The sequence below is a fragment of the Jaculus jaculus genome, chromosome 4 (genome assembly GCF_020740685.1).
Source record: "Jaculus jaculus isolate mJacJac1 chromosome 4, mJacJac1.mat.Y.cur, whole genome shotgun sequence".
NCBI lineage: Eukaryota > Metazoa > Chordata > Mammalia > Rodentia > Dipodidae > Jaculus > Jaculus jaculus.
Window position 1 is genome coordinate 179,710,440 of NC_059105.1, and position 15,777 is coordinate 179,726,216.

Here is a 15,777-nt window from a genome sequence, read left to right on the forward strand (position 1 = left end):
TGAAGAGAGAGCTATGTATTTATAGAAAATAGATTGGCTTGTCTGAGATGTCAGTGTTAAATCAGAGACCTGGAAGAAACAAATAGCTAGGCATGGAAGAGAAAAGTTGGCTTCCAAAAAAATTAAAAAGGTGAAATCTCTCAAGCAGAAAAGTCATTAAGATTTTAGAACAATGCTACACTAAGTATGGTTTAAGGGGAGTTTCCCATTCAAAAACTACTTTTTGGCTGGAAAGATAGCTTAGTGGTTAAGGCACTTGCCTGCAAAGCCTAAGAACTCATTGTGGAATCTCCAGGTCCCACATAAGCCAGACACAGAGTGATGCACGTGCACAATGTCACACATACCCACACGGAGGCACATGCATCTGGAGTTCCTTTGTAGCAGCTGAAGGCAATGGGGTGCCCATTCTATCTCTCTCTCTCTCATAAAATAATTTTTTTAATGCTTTAAAAAACTACTGTTTAGCCAGGCATGGTGGCACATGCCTTTAATCCCAGCACTAGGGAGGCAGAGGTAGGAAGATTGCCAAGAGTTTGAGGCCACCCTGAGACTACAGAGTGAATTCCAGGTCAGCCTGAGCTAGAGTGAGACCCTGCCTTGAAAAACCAAAAAACAACAACAAAAAACCACTACTGTTTACTAATCTAAATTACGAGTATTCGTTGAGATGAAATAATTAATAACAAATAATGAGAGAGTAATGCCATGTCTGTAAAATATAATAATTGAAAATGAGTTGCTGTATATATCTGGCATTTTATTTCCTTTTTCTAATAGTTCATTTATATTAGTTTTGTTTTAAGCATTGAGCCGTACTGTGGAAGTAATAGTACTTCCATGGACCACTGATAGCTGATGTTGGAAATACTGGCATCTAAGAGATGCAGGACTTTGGAGGGTCTAGTAAAGAATTCTCTAAGATTTTTCAGAGGGGAGGGAAGCACCAAGATTAAGTTCTAGCTCTGTTACGCTACTGTTCCCACGACTTGTAGAGGCCCATGTCCTCCTAGTTTATGCACTAGAAGCTCAGTTGTTCTTGAAAGAGACCCTCTCTAACTTCGTGATGATTGCAAACCTGATGTTCAGCAACTTCCTTAGAATCCACAGGAAACAAGGCTCAAGGTCTTCGCAATGGGATACTTTTAGATCATTTGGCATTTTTGACCATGGGTCTTTATTTGTAGACCTGGGTGATTCTTTTTTCTATTATTTCCTAGAATTATCTGTCTTTTAAAAATTTTTTTTAAAAAAGTTATTTACTTACTTATGATAGAGAAAGAGGCAGAGAATGAGAATGGGCATGCCAGGGCCTGTAGCCACTGCATATGAACTCTAGACACATGTGCTACCATGAGCATCTGGCTCACATGGGTTCTAGAGAATCAAACCTGGGTCTTTGGTCTTGGCAGGCAAGTGCCTTAACCACTAAGCTGTCTGTCTAGCCCCCTTTTGAATTTTTAATTTAAATTTATTTATTTTAGAGAGAGAGAAAGGGAGAGACTGGGCATGCCAGGGTTTCCAGCCACTGCACACAAACTCCAGATGCATGTGCCACCTTGTGCATCTGCCTTGTATGGTTACTGGGGGATTGAACCTTGATCCTTTTGTTTTGCAGGCAAGTGCCTTAACCATTACATCATCTCTCCAGCCCTGCCTGTCTCTTGGAAAAGTGATAAAGTCTACTCATATTACAGTGGATTAGAAAGATCTACTTTTAACAGAGCGTGGTGATTTATACCTGTAATCCTCGCTCTTGGGAGGTTAAGATAGGAAGACCATCATAGGTCCAAGGGCAGCCTGGGCTACCCAGTGACTTCTAGGACAAGTTGAGTTACAAAGTGGGATCTTATCTTCTTTTGCTTATTTTTATTTATTTATTTGAGAGTGACAGACAGAGGCAGATATATAGAGAAAGAATGGGTGTGCCAGGGCCTCCAGCCACTGCACATGAACTCCAGATGCATGCACCCCCTTGTGCATGTGGCTAACATGGGTCCTGGGGAATTGAGCCTCAAACTGGGGTCCTTAGGCTTCACAGGCAAGCACTTAACCACTAAGTGATCTCTCCAGCCCGGGATCTGATCTTAAAACAAATAAAAAAAAATGTCTATATTTTTTATTTTTAACCAAGATTTCTGAATTTCTTCATTGTTCTTTTGCTATATGTCTTCTTAAAATATGCTAAGAATTTATCAGTCTTTGAAGTTAATATGGTCATCTTTCTTTTACCCAGAGCCTTAGAGTATACAGAGCGCTGAAAGTTTTTCCCTGGTCTACTTGAATCTGATGTAAAAGGAAAGCAGGAGGTAAAAGGTCATTCTCCAAGGGACCTAATAAAAACAAAAGAAGCGGGAGCAACCGTGTGAAGAATTGGACAAGTTTTCACTGCCACCTATGGTACTCGGTGTTTGAGTTCCAAGAGGAAGTTACATTACCTCTCAAGTCTGTTGTAGGACTTGGTCTTGTAGAGCCACGAGTGTTGTGCTGTGTTGAAAGGCCACTGGACTTAGAAGTTCTGAGCTCACGAGCTGATATGAGCTCCCTTGGTGGGAAATCCGTCAGTCAGTTTACCTCACTGAGCCTCCATGTCCTCACTGAAAATATAAAGGACTTGGGCCACATAATCTGCCATGCTGCTCTGAAAATGAATGGAATTCCAGGAATAAAAAAAAAAAAAAAAGAAAGAAAAAAAAAAACCAAGAAGAGGAATAAGCAAAGGAGGAAGAAGTGAAAAGAAAGAGAAAAGAGAACACAGGAAGGTCCAAAGAACTTCTCTGCAACTACCTGTTGCTTTTCTATTGCTGTTCTCCTCTTCCTTTGGCTGTTAGCTTCATCAGTCTGATTCCAGTCTTGGGGTATCAAGTCTCCTTCCTGCTACGGTTTTGCTAACTGTTGGCCTTGCTAGGATCTCCGATTCTCCTGCCATTCTTCATGTGCTGTGATGAGATTTACCATGACAAAACTAGGGAAGAATTTATTGTGAAATAACATTGTCAACATTAACTTATCTATTTAACTTATTTTTATAGCATCTAGGCAATATGGATAGTCTTAGATAGTAGCTTACTCTTTTTGTTGCTGTTGTTGTTGTTGTTTTAAACAAAGCATGCTTTCCTTGTCAGTTTGTCCCACATTGTCACCCTGTTTTAGGCCATTCTGAACGCAGCCTAGTATAATGAAAATATATTATGAAACAGACATTTAGCGATTTCCTGTGCAGCAGTCAGCTACTTCACCTGACATTTTTTTCTCTGTGAGCTAACATTCCGTTGTTCCAGAGGGGAGGAGGTAAGTATGAACATACAGTCCCCTTGTCCTGCATATATTGTACTCATTAGTGGAATATGGATTCCTCCCCATAAGAGAAAATTAGGAGTTTGTTTGTTTTTTCCCTAGTAACTTTTGGTTTACTGTCTTTAGCCAGTGACCTAGGAATTAAAATGTGAGTTGTTTTCATTGTTGAATCGTATATTTATATATTTAGTAAGCTTTCCATGTGTTATTTAATTCTGTATTCTTATATTTGTATAAAAATACTGAACAATTATATGTGTTAACTCTAAATATTTGATGTATGGCACTTCCGTGGGAGATGTGTAAATAAATAAATAAACTTTTTCTCTGTGCATATAAAATCTCTCCTCTTTTCTTTCTATCTCAAACCTTCTACAGGAGGCAGTTGATTTCTGACAGTTACAGAATCACGAAGCTCCTATAGTTTGGTTACTATGCCCTGTTGATGTGCCCCCACCAAGTATGTGTGCTGTTTTGGTGTTACTTTTAAAAATTATTATTAAGTAGAAAACTTTGTATGGACACATCACTCGTTGGTACCATCATTGCTCTCTGTCCTTGCCCACATTTCTCTAAGGGCCCTCCTCAGTGAGATTTCTGGTATTCACCATGGGGTTGTGGGCTATGAGTTGTGAAAGCAGCAGTCAGTCATTGTGTGTGTGATGGGTCGGGGGGGGCCAGGAGGCAATGCCTCTGGGTATTCCCTACCACCCCATTCTTTCTGCCCTTCCATGAGCCGTGGTGGGTGGGTGTTAAGTCTACTTAGTGTTGAGTCTCGGCAGCTTCCGTGTTTCCTCTTTGGTACATTTTGAGTCTCCTCAGTGTCTGTCTCCATCACCCTGGTGCAGGTTGTCAGGCTCACAGTGGAGGCAGCATTCTTGTTTGTCTCACAGTTCCCCTGTGGTTTCACCTGGGCCCTGGCTAACATGCAGGAGGTGGTTCATCTCCTGCCAGGAAGTCAGCTGTCTTTCCTTGTCTTGTTGATAGATTTTTTTTTTCATAATATATTTTTAAAATTTTTTATTTATGTATTTGAGAGTGACAGACACAGAGAGAAAGACAGATAGAGGGAGAGAGAGAGAATGGGCGCGCCAGGGCCTCCAGCCACTGCAGATGAACTCCAGATGCGTGCGCCCCCTTGTGCATCTGGCTAACGTGGGACCTGGGGAGCCGAGCCTCGAACCAGGGTCCTTAGGCTTCACAGGCGAGCGCTTAACCACTGAGCCATCTCTCCAGCCCTGTTGATAGATTTTGATTGTCCTCAGTTCTTGCTGCCTTCTGAAAAAGAAAAGCATATTCTCCAATGGAGAGTGAGATTATCATAGTTTAAAGGAGATAAGAATTGCTAATTTAGAGAGATTTTAAGTGGATGTAGCCTCCCTTTTGGCCAAAAACTAGTGGGAGCTTCTTGTTGGAGTCTATAATCTTGGTCTTCAAAGGATTCTGACTCAGTTGCCAGTCACAGCTATGGGTTCCTTTCCACAGATCTCATAGCCAACCAGAAAGACACTGATTACCCACCAATGCTGGGTGCCACCATTGCAGAGGTGTGGATGTCTTGTCAGGATGGCTGCTTTCATATAGCAATGCCCCCTGTCTGCTCACAACTTTGCTGGCCATTTCCCCCAGCAGCTCATGTAGCACTTTTCATCACTACACTGGCAGACCATCTGGGAACTGGCTTCCTTCCAGATCCAGCCAGATCTCTTGATGTTCTGTGTCGACATCATGTTGTCTTACTTTTTACCTCAGGTGGGTAATAGAGCTACCAACGGACCCAGCCATTCCTCTACTGGGCATCTACCCAAAAGGCTCCACTCTTCACTGCAGAAGTATTTGCTCAACCATCTTTATAGCTGCTCAATTTACAACAGCTAAGAACTGAAATCAACCCAGATGCCCATCGTTTGATGAATGGATAATGAAGATGTGGCACATTTACACAATGGAATTCTATTCAGCAATAAGGAAAAATGATACAATGAAATTAGTATGAAAATGGATGGGTTTGGAAGAACTCATACTTAAGGGAACTCATGCAAGCACAGAAAGACAAGCCACATGTTCTCCCTCATTTGTGGTTCCTAACCTGAAACAGTTTGAGTGGCAGGTAGACTGGACAGGCAACTTCAGGGACAAATAATATGGATGGGAGGGCTTGGGTGGAGGGGAATGAGAGGGTGAGAGGAGACACACACAAAAGTAAATCCAAAATTAATTGGTACCATGGAAACCTTCCTCCTAGATAGTAAACTAAAAGACATAAGCCTCAATAGAAGTATTGGGGGGGGGGATCATCTGGTAAGAAAGGCCCTGGAGATGGTGGGATGAAGGCTAACCCTAAAACATTTGACCCTGCCTTATAAATCCCAGCACCAGAAATGGGTTACAACCCACACCGAGCTGTTGATCAGAAAGACCCACGAGGTCCCCAAAATATTACAGGCTTCTGTCAAAGCACTTCATTACACCTGAGGTAATGGTTTTACTTTCAAATAACAACCTTTACAAACTCATTATGAACTGGAAACGTTGCAAACTTTTTGACTCACTTACAATAATTCTATCATATGTCTTTCTTTTACTTAAACTTTTAGGAAAATCCCAGGGTGATGGTAAGCCTGCTCAGAAGCAGGGGAAAACTAAAGAATCCTTTGGCCCTTGGCTAAAACTGAAACTGAAGATGAGGCTTGGTTTTTCTAGTTAGGTACTTACCCATTGCTGACAAGAGACTTGTTCACAGATACAGAATCAAAGAGAATAAAATCCACATTACTATTAGGCCCTGTAGGCTTTGGCTAAAAGTAATCGTTATGTAGGGAGTTCAAGGCTAGCCAGGGCTACACAGTGAGATTGAGGCCAGCATGGTGTAGACATGAATGGGTACACTGATACTATAAAATCACCTCTGGTTACTCTTGTGCCAGATCACTAGCATATAATGGTTTATCAAAAATAGACATATGCCGGGCATGGTGGTGCACACTTTTAACCCCAACACATGGGAGGCAGAGGCAGGAAGGTCGCTGTGCATTCAAGGCCAGCCTGGGACTACAGAATGAGTTCCAGGTCAGTGTGTGCTAGAGTGAAACCCTACCTCAAAAGAAAAGAAAAGAAAACAACAACAACAACAACAACAACACACACACACACACACACACACACACACACACACACACAACTAATAAAACCCCTGAAGGACATATTTCTCCCTCTGCGCCTTGGCACTGGACTCTTCTCTCTGCCTGAAATGTTTCTCTTACAGCTTGTCACATTGTCCTGATCCTCTTATCCCCGACAACATACCTTGCCTGTACCTGATTTCTTCTCGATAACTTCTACCCCTGGCTATCATACTATACAGGATAATTGTTTCTTCTGTTTATTATCTTATTTTATTATCCCCTTTCACTAGACGGTAACCTTCTGGGGCAGGGAGCACATATTTTTATTGCTCAATAAATCTGTTTGTTTACTGGGATGGAGCTCAGTTGATAGGAGTACTTGACTACCGTGCACAAAGCCCCAGGTTCGATCCTAGTACTGCGCCACCTGCCTGTTCTCCCAGCACTAGGAAGGTGGAGGCAGAAGGATGATAAATTCAAGGTCATTCGTGACTACCTTGTAAGTTTGAGGTTGGCCTAGAATACCTGAGACCCTCTCTGTAAGTAAATAAATTAATAATCTTACCTTAGCGAAGTATTTTTCTGTTCATACATTATCTGAGGTCGAAATGGCTCATACAACTTTGCTTTGGAGCATTCTTTTTGCCCATGTGGGAGAATAACTGAACTAAAGAATAGATAAGCAACTTTTTAAAAATTTATGAGAGAGAAAGAGGCAGAGATAAGGGAGGGGCAGGGAGAGAAGAGAATGGATGCTCCTGGGCTTTCAGCCACTGCAAATAAACTCCAGAAACATGCGGCACCTTGTGCATCTGGCTTATGTGGGTCCTGGGGAATCAAACCTGGGTCCTTTGGCTTTGCAGGCAAACATTTTAACCACTAAGCCATCCCTCTATCCCAGGAAAGTAACTTAAAAAAAAAAAAAAAGACCCTGCCTTGAAAAAACAGTCATAAGCCAGGTACCAGGTACAGTGGCTCACGCCTTTAATCCCAGCACTAGGAAGGCTGAGGTAGGAGGATTGCCATGGCTTGAAGGCCAGCTGGGATTACGAAGTGACTTCCAGGTCAGCCTGAGCTACAGTGAGACCCTGCCTCAAAAAGTATTAACAATCGTGAGGCATAGAAACAAACATTAGAGCCAAAATAATACCATCCCTGGTATTTAGTGAGTGTGATCATGACCCGGGCACGTAACCCAGTATAAACAATGTGCACTACTTCTGGTATGATCTGAGTGTGAGCCAAGTCTGTCTCACTGGGGGGGCACAAGGTTCTCCAACATGTATGAATTTCTGTGCTGAGTCCTCTCCACTGAGGGGCATCAGACCGCTCACACAAGCCCCCTGGTTCTCACTGGCCTTCTCAGCAGCCCCTCACCCCCACAGTCCACCCAAGCAAGGAGGAAGTGTGAGGCCCGCCTGTGGGAGCTGAGTTCTGACTGAGCAGGGAGTGACTTCAGAAAAAGCAGAAGACCAGGCACGACCAGAATGACTTGCCTTTTCCCTATGAGGATGACAGGGAAAGGACGCACAAAAGCCAAGCAGTGCCAGTTACGGTTAGGCGGGTCTTCCCACTGTAATCACATCATCTGGTGCCTGACAGAGGCACCTAGAGATCTGTCTTCCAGGGGATTCTAGAACCAATCAAGCTGACAACTGGGATTGACCATCACAGTTAGTTGCAGTTTTACTTCTTACTTTCTTTTTTTTTAAAAAAAAAAAACCAAAACAAAACGAACTCAACAAAACAGCATCATATTTTCCTGTGAGTAACCTTCACTATCCAGTGTAATTGCAGAAAGGCACTTGAGCCCAGCTTGAGTCATGCAGTCCAAATACTATATGATTCCTTAACCTTTAAGAAACATGTTGGGCTAGGCATGGTGGTGCATGCCTTTAATCCCAGCACTCGAGAGGCAGAGGTAGGAGGATTGCCATGAGCTCAAGGCTACCCTGAGACTAGAGTGAATTCCAGGTCAGCCTGAGCTAGAGTGAAACCCTACATCAAAAAATCAAAAAAAAAAAACAAAACAACAACAACAAAAAAACCATGTTGGTTTCCCTTAATAAATCAACAACAATATGGTGTCAATCTCGTCGAAAAATGAGCCAGCGGCTGGAGGTGTGGCTTAGCCATTAAGGCACTTATCTGCTGTTCAACTCTCCAGGTCCCATGTAAGCCAGACAGACACACAAGATGACTCCAGCGTGCAAGGAGGCACACACATCTGGAATTCCATTGCAGTGGCTGGAGGCCCTGGTGTGCCAATTCTCTCTCTCTCTCTCTCTCTGTCTTTCTGTCATTCTCTTACATAAAAAAGGCCAGTCTATTGGGCTTGCCTCAAAAAAAAAAAAAAAAAAGTCAGATGGTGGCTTTAATGAAATGCTCATAAGTAAGATATTAAGAGGCCAGATGGCTGAGTTGCAAACACTGGGGAGCCCTAAGTGCTCAGTGATCCAATAAACAGTGAGCAGCCCAAAGGAAGAATGTTGCTTACATAGTGGAAATCAGGGGGGGTAGGACTGATCTAAAGTGTGGGTGACACGTACCCTAAATACAGTCTCCATTTTATTCTCTCTTTCCACTTGTCCCAGTGGCTTTTTATTTTATTTTTTATATTTTATTCATTATTTGCACACTCAGTGGGGAAAGAGAGGGACAGGGAGAAAGAGAGAGAGGGGAATGGGTATTTCAGGGCCTCTTGCCACTGCAAACAAACTCCAGACTCATGGGCCACTTTGTACATCTGGCTTTACAGGGTACTAGGGAATCAAAGGCAGGTCATCAGGCTTTGCAAGCAAGAGCATTTAACTGCTGATCCATCTCTCCAGCCGCCCCCCCCCGCCTCCGTGGGTTTTAAAGAGGCCTGGCCAGCTCAGAGACTATTACAACACAATAGGAGCCACTGCGGGGGCAAGAAGATACTTTTCCTACCGCATCTTGGAGCTCCCCTTAATTTGTAAACCCCACTGGAAGGAGAGAAAGCCATCTTTGAGAGTATTCCAGTCCTGGTAGTTGATACAGTGTTTACTTTGGCCAGATTCTATACCACAATGTCCTCAGTGTTCAGCATGGGATAGACACCCCTCTCAAACAGCAGCTTGAGATTTTAGTGTCACCAAGGTCAGCTGACCCAAAGCTACAGTGTGATGAACTGGAACTTCCTCATGCAAACTAAGAAGCTCTCTGAGCCCCTGTGGAGAGACTGAGAGGCCCAGAAGGGTTTCAGAAGGGGTTTCTTTTCCACATGCAACTGAGATTACATTAGCCTTTTCCAGAACTGAGTAAACGTGCAAGCAGTAGAAACCCCCCTATTCTTACACGGGGTTCTGTCCAAGTCGGGTTTGGTGTCCCAGGTCAGCTGACAAAACCATTTCCCACGCTTATATAACACCAGGAACTCAGGGTTTACTGGAAGCCATTCTTTCTTAAACCACTTCCTTTATGTTGAAGTTCAAAGCTGTTCCCATGAGTAGATTTTGACTTTCTAGCATCTGTGGCAGTGAAAAGGTGCCCAGCAGGCATGATAGAAATTGTGTAGTTGGGGGCTGGAGAGAGATGGCTCAGTGGCTAAAGACGCTTGTAAAGCCCGACGGCCTGGATTTGACTCCCTGGTACACATGTAAAGCCAGATGCACAAAGTGGTGTGGAGAGTGCGTGCCCCAACTGCAAGAGGTCCTGGTGGGTCCTTTCTCATTCTCTCTCGATATATCATTCCCTCTTTGCTTGCAAATAAATAATTTTTTTTAAAAAAAGAAAATATGTAATTTGAACATTATATTTTTTCTGGAGAATAAGTTTTCTGGTGCATGGATTTCTCTTGGGTGGAGTCATCTTGATTGTTTTCGGGAAAGGTGTGTGAGCATTCTTAGCTAGGGAGGGAAAATGTCCATAGATATCAGATTAATAAAATAAATTTAAGAAGAATAAAAACAATTTAAAAATCTCATTAAGCAAAACCCATGAAACCAGACCTGAGTGAGCTTCCATTCCCTTTTTAAAAATATTTTTTTTTAATTTTTGTTTGTTTATTTTTACTTATTTGAGAGCGACAGAGAGAGAGAGAGAGAGAAAGAGGCAGAGAGCGCGAGAGAGAATGGGTGCGCCAGGACCTCCAGCCACTGCAAACGAACTCCAGACGTGTGCACCCCCTTGTGCATCTGGCTAACGTAGGTCCTGGGGAATCAAACCTTGGACCGGGGTCCTTAGGCTTCACAGGCAAGAGCTTAACTGCTAAGCCATTTCTCCAGCCCCTTCCGTTCTCTTTCAAAAGTTCCACATGTCTCAAAGAGCATTTCAACCATGGACAAAAGATGAAGAGACTAGAAGTCCTGATGCCACTCAGAAATTGTGAGTTGGGTTTCATAACGAAACGTGTGAGCAATGTCCATAGACAGTTTCCAGAAGATGATACTACAGTTCTCTTTAGTACTACTTAGTATCTAGGACTATTCATGTAGGTTTCTGTGGTACAGTGGGATCTGCAGTGATCCGAAGAGCAACCTCTGCCCTGTGGTGGTTATCCTGGATCAAGCCAGGCACACACCTCACCTACTAGGGCCTGGTAGGAAGTGCGGACAGAGAAAGGAACTAAGAACACCCTATCGTGGAGAAGTCCAACAATCACAAACAGACAAAATGAACCCACCTGCATGTATTCAGATGAAACCTGTGGAAATCCATGAAGCAATGTCATGAATGCTTAAATAAAAACTAGAAAACCAGATGGAGCATCCCTTACCCAAACTGCTTGAGGTCAGAAGTGTTTTCCACTTGAGTCCTGTTCTCAAGATATTTATCTATATTTATGCAGATGCTGCTAAATCTAAAACATAAGTAAACATGATTAATTTAGGTTTCATATGCATGCTATACACAGACTCTGAATGTAATTTTAGACCATATTTTTGGTGTGCCGCAATTGTAACTTTCCTCATGAGATCAGGAGTGGGAGGATTTTTACTGTGGCATCATGTCATTGCCCAACATGTCTTGACTTTTGGGTCATTTTCAAATTTTCAGATTAAAGATGATCAGCCTGAATATTTATTGTGATTCACTCTGTGCATCGATTCCATGTGTTTAGAAGTGTAATATGATCATGTCTTAAATACAGATGCTAAGAAATTAGATTGGCCATATGTAGGTACTATAGTGTGAATACCACATGTCTGCTATGGCCTCGTGTGTTTGTGATTAAGCCCGATACTCAATCACCACCTGGTGGCAATTTGGAAGGTGGGGCATTGCTGGGGGAGCTACGTTCCTCAGAACAGGTCTTGGGGTGTTACAGCCCAGGTACTCCCCTTGCCAGAGTAAGCACCCTCTTGCTGCTCCCTCCTTGTTGTGGCAAGATTGATGCTCAGTCTGTGCTCTGCCACACTTTCTGTACCATGAGGAGACTTCCCCTTGAGTCTCTACGCTGAACTGAAACCCTTCCTCCCATATGATGCTTTTGGATGGTTGTTTTGTCCCATTAACGTGTAGTAACTGATGTAGTAGGTCATTATGATTTTCTACATTTTGGAAAACTTACAAGTACTGTATTTTGAAGAATACACTTTGGGTCTCATAATTCATAGTTGAGATGAGACTTAGAGACAACTTTTCCATTACCTGGGAACTTGAAAGTGGCCTTTCATCTAAGCAAGAACTCTAGCGTCCCCTCTGCTTCCACACGGTACTCACTCTGCCACCTTTTCATCCAAATGAACTCTTTCAAGTAAAATCTGTCTTCAATAACCCTGAACTCCATCATTCCAGAACTCTACCCATCACAGCAACATCCCAAACACTCTGCACTCCAGCTTTAATCAAAACTTCAATGTGGAAATGACTGTAGAATCACTCTCTTGACATGTGTCATGGTAGAAAACAGTTGACGGAAATCAAGTGCTGACAGGGTGTGGATAAACAGGCAGAATTTAGTGTTAGATTTAGAAGAAAATTGCTATGGTCAGAATACATGACAAAGGAATTATTAGAGTTCCTCTGGTTAACTGGAGTAACTCTCTTGACAAGCTTTATTGAACTGTACAAGATTTCAAACAAAGTTGGAGTGATATGCACTTTAAATTCTTTTAGTCGTATCACTGTCTTCCTCTGTGACCACAGTATAATTTCTTCCATTGTTTGAACTGGAGACAAGCTGAAAATCAACTTTGGGGCCAATTCTGTATGTTATTGCGAACTTTTTTTTTTTTTTTTTTGGTTTTTCGTGGTAGGGTCTCACTCTGGTCCAGGCTGACCTGGAATTAACTCTGTCATCTCAGGGTGGCCTTGAACTCATGGCAATCCTCCTACCTCTGCCTCCCGAGTGCTGGGATTAAAGGCGTGCGCCACCACACCCGGCTTTATTGTGAAATTTTAAACATATACTGAATTTGTCATCCTCAGATGCTCCAAGCTATTACAGCCAACTCAAAAGCTCATCTTAAAAACTCAGTGCTATATTATACCAACTCAGTCTCTCTGCCTCCTTCTGGGCCCTTCTCACAATGATCCTTAGGGATACTTGACGAGGGACACCGAGTCTATAGACCTTATTTTTGGATCATGTGATCTTCATCCATTACACAATCACTTGTCTCTTTGATCTTTTTGGATGATGATATAGGAAGCACTTCTAACCATAGTCAATGTATTTATTAAGATCATAGGTTGTGCTATTTAACCTGTCAAATCACAATCAATACTAGAAAGACTTTCTTTCCTGAAGGAAATGATACAGTCCTTCCTTTCTGATTCTAAGAACATAAATTACTAAGTTTTTCCTCCTACTTGGACTATCAAGAAACCAAAGCATGCTCTTTTTGCTGTGAACTTCCACATCTCTGCTCTGGTAAGCGTCCCAAATCTTAGCTCCCCTGGGCTGAGATGGGGAGAGGGCTCCTCTTCCCCATGGGCTTTTACCTCCTCCTGTCTTCCACATGCCAGGTTCCTCTCTATTTCCTTCTCCTTCCTTCTCTTACTCTAAGGAAGTCTCTCTAAGTCTTTAATGACCTCCACGCCTAATATCTCTCTAACCATCTATCATCTCCTCCTTCAGGAGTTGGGGCTCTAAGTTCATTTAGGAGGTGGGTTTGAACTCACCCTAGCTGCTTCAGGCTGGAGTGGGATGAAGAGAGTTTTTAGGGTCTCTATTCTTATTGACTTTTGGGCCATGGAGGATAATCAAAGGGACCCACATAGATGGAGTTACATCGTAGAAACATCTGAGATGTATAATGGAACCATATGACCCTTCACAAGTATGCTGCTGTCTCTTGGGGCCTGATTTACTTGGAAGTGGCTACCAAAACATTGGCTACCCCTTTAGCTCCAATATTCTCATGAGCTTCGACTTCTAAGTATGCTTATTGAATACCCAGAAGGTCAATTGCACCAGTTTTATAGTTTTGGTTTTCATTTAACATTTAGATAAAGCTTAAACAAACAAACAAATGAACAACTCAAAGCAAAGTTTAAATCTTGATTTTGTTTAAACTCAGTTTCCCAGCAGTTAAAAGTCTGACAGGCATCTTAAAGCCAGGACTTTTCGTTTTTGTTTTTGTTTTTCAAGGTAGGGTCTCACTCTAGCTTAGGCTGACCTGGAACTCACTATGTCGTCTCAGGGTGGCCTCCAGCTCACAGTGATCCTCTTACCACTGCTGGGACTAAAGGCATGCGCCACCACGCCCGGGTTAAAGCCAGTTTTTATAAATGTTATTCTGAGTAGATCAATATTAGTAAAGTGAATTTTAATCTTTGATGTCATGAGACATGACAACATAAACATATTTACCAATTTATTAAAGAGTTGAATCTGAATTACATCCCAGAAAGAGTGTATAAAGACAAGAAAGCTGCCAAAGACTATGGAAAGTAACTAATTTTAGAAGCCATTTAGGCAAGAGAGAAAATACAGAGAGCAAAGTTATTTTGGGGGGGTTAAAATACTTTATTTTTGGGCTGGAGAGATGACTTAGCGGTTCAGCGCTTGCCTGTGAAGCCTAAGGACCCCGGTTCGAGGCTCGATTCTCCAGGACCCATGTTAGCCAGATGCACAAGGGGGTGCACACGTCTGGAGTTCGTTTGCAGTGGCCAGAGGCCCTGGCGTGCCCATTCTCTCTCTCTATCTGCCTCTTTCTCTCTCTGTGTCCATTGCTTTCAAAAAAATAAACAAAAATTAAAAATAAATAAAAATAAATAAATAAAATACTTTATTTTTAAGTGTTTATTAGTATTATTCCCATGTTAACCCTTTCACCACAGGCATCTTCAGTATTTTTATATTGTAAAATAAATAATGGTGATCTATTACATCAAACAATAAATCTTTTCATCTCAATTCCCCTAACCTTCCCTAATATCAACTCTTATAATCATTTTACAACATACCTTTTTACATTTTCATCTCTATCTCTGTTTCCACTTGGAATGATCTTTTATCTTACGAAGTCATGTTTCGTCTAAAAATATGTCCCTTTCTTTTAACCTTCTTTACTAAAACACACTTCATATTTGATTTGCAGTTTACATCTTCTCATCTTTTACTTGATGGTCCCTTTCTGTAACATCTTCACTATTATTGCTGCCCCTATAAAATTTAGAGATTATTTTTAAATAAAAAGCCACAAAGCTAGGTTTGCCAGCATCCAATCCCATAGAGGCTGGGGTAGTTTTAGCCTCTTGACTCAACCTCAGGAGAGGGGTAGTTCTTTTTTGACCCCATTCCATCCTCCTTCAGTTCTACCTCAAGTGTGTCTACAATCTAACTCCATCTATCTGGGTCACTTTGATTGTCTTCCAAGGCCCCAAAAGTCAACAAAAGTAATTACCCTAAAAACACTCTGCATTCCACTTTAGCCTTAAGTAGCTAGGTTGAATTGAAACCCATCTACTAAATGAATTTAGACTCGCAACTCCTGAAGGAGGAAATGATAAATGACTAGACAGGTATTAGGCTTAGAGGTCATTAAAGAATAGACCTGATTTCCTTTTTACATGGCAACGTTAGAAAGAGAAGAGTCCTAACCAGAGGATTGGTTCTGAAGGGAGATATAAAAGATACAATACATATTTCTTTTTTAAAATTTATTTTTGTTTATTATTTATTTATTTGAGAGTGACAGACAGAGAAAGAGGGAGAGAGGGAGAGAATGGGTGTGCCAGGGCTTCCAGCCACTGCAAATGAACTCCAGACGCGTGCGCCCCCTTGTGCATCTGGCTAACGTGGGTCCTGGGGAATCGAGCCTTGAACTGGGGTCCTTAGGCTTCATAGGCAAGCGCCTAACCACTAAGCCATCTCTCCAGCCCTACAATATATATTTCTAAATCAAAAGTTAAATGAAAAGTTTAGATTAAAGGGTATTAA

General features: G+C 42.1%; 1 protein-coding gene across 4 annotated transcripts in view; it reads left to right on the top strand.

Annotated features, from left to right (window-relative positions):
- Positions 1-3,633, top strand: part of Cd200 (CD200 molecule) — a 30,629-nt gene extending 26,996 nt beyond the window's left edge. For all 4 annotated transcript variants that reach the window (XM_045148300.1, XM_045148299.1, XM_045148302.1 and 1 more), the window contains one exon: positions 2,237-3,633. Coding sequence is in view for 1 of the 4 variants with exons in the window: in XM_045148302.1 (XP_045004237.1) it covers positions 2,237-2,244 (8 nt within the window). In the remaining 3 variants the exon portion in view is untranslated. The remainder of the gene's footprint in view (positions 1-2,236) is intronic.
- Positions 3,634-15,777: the final 12,144 nt, after the last annotated feature.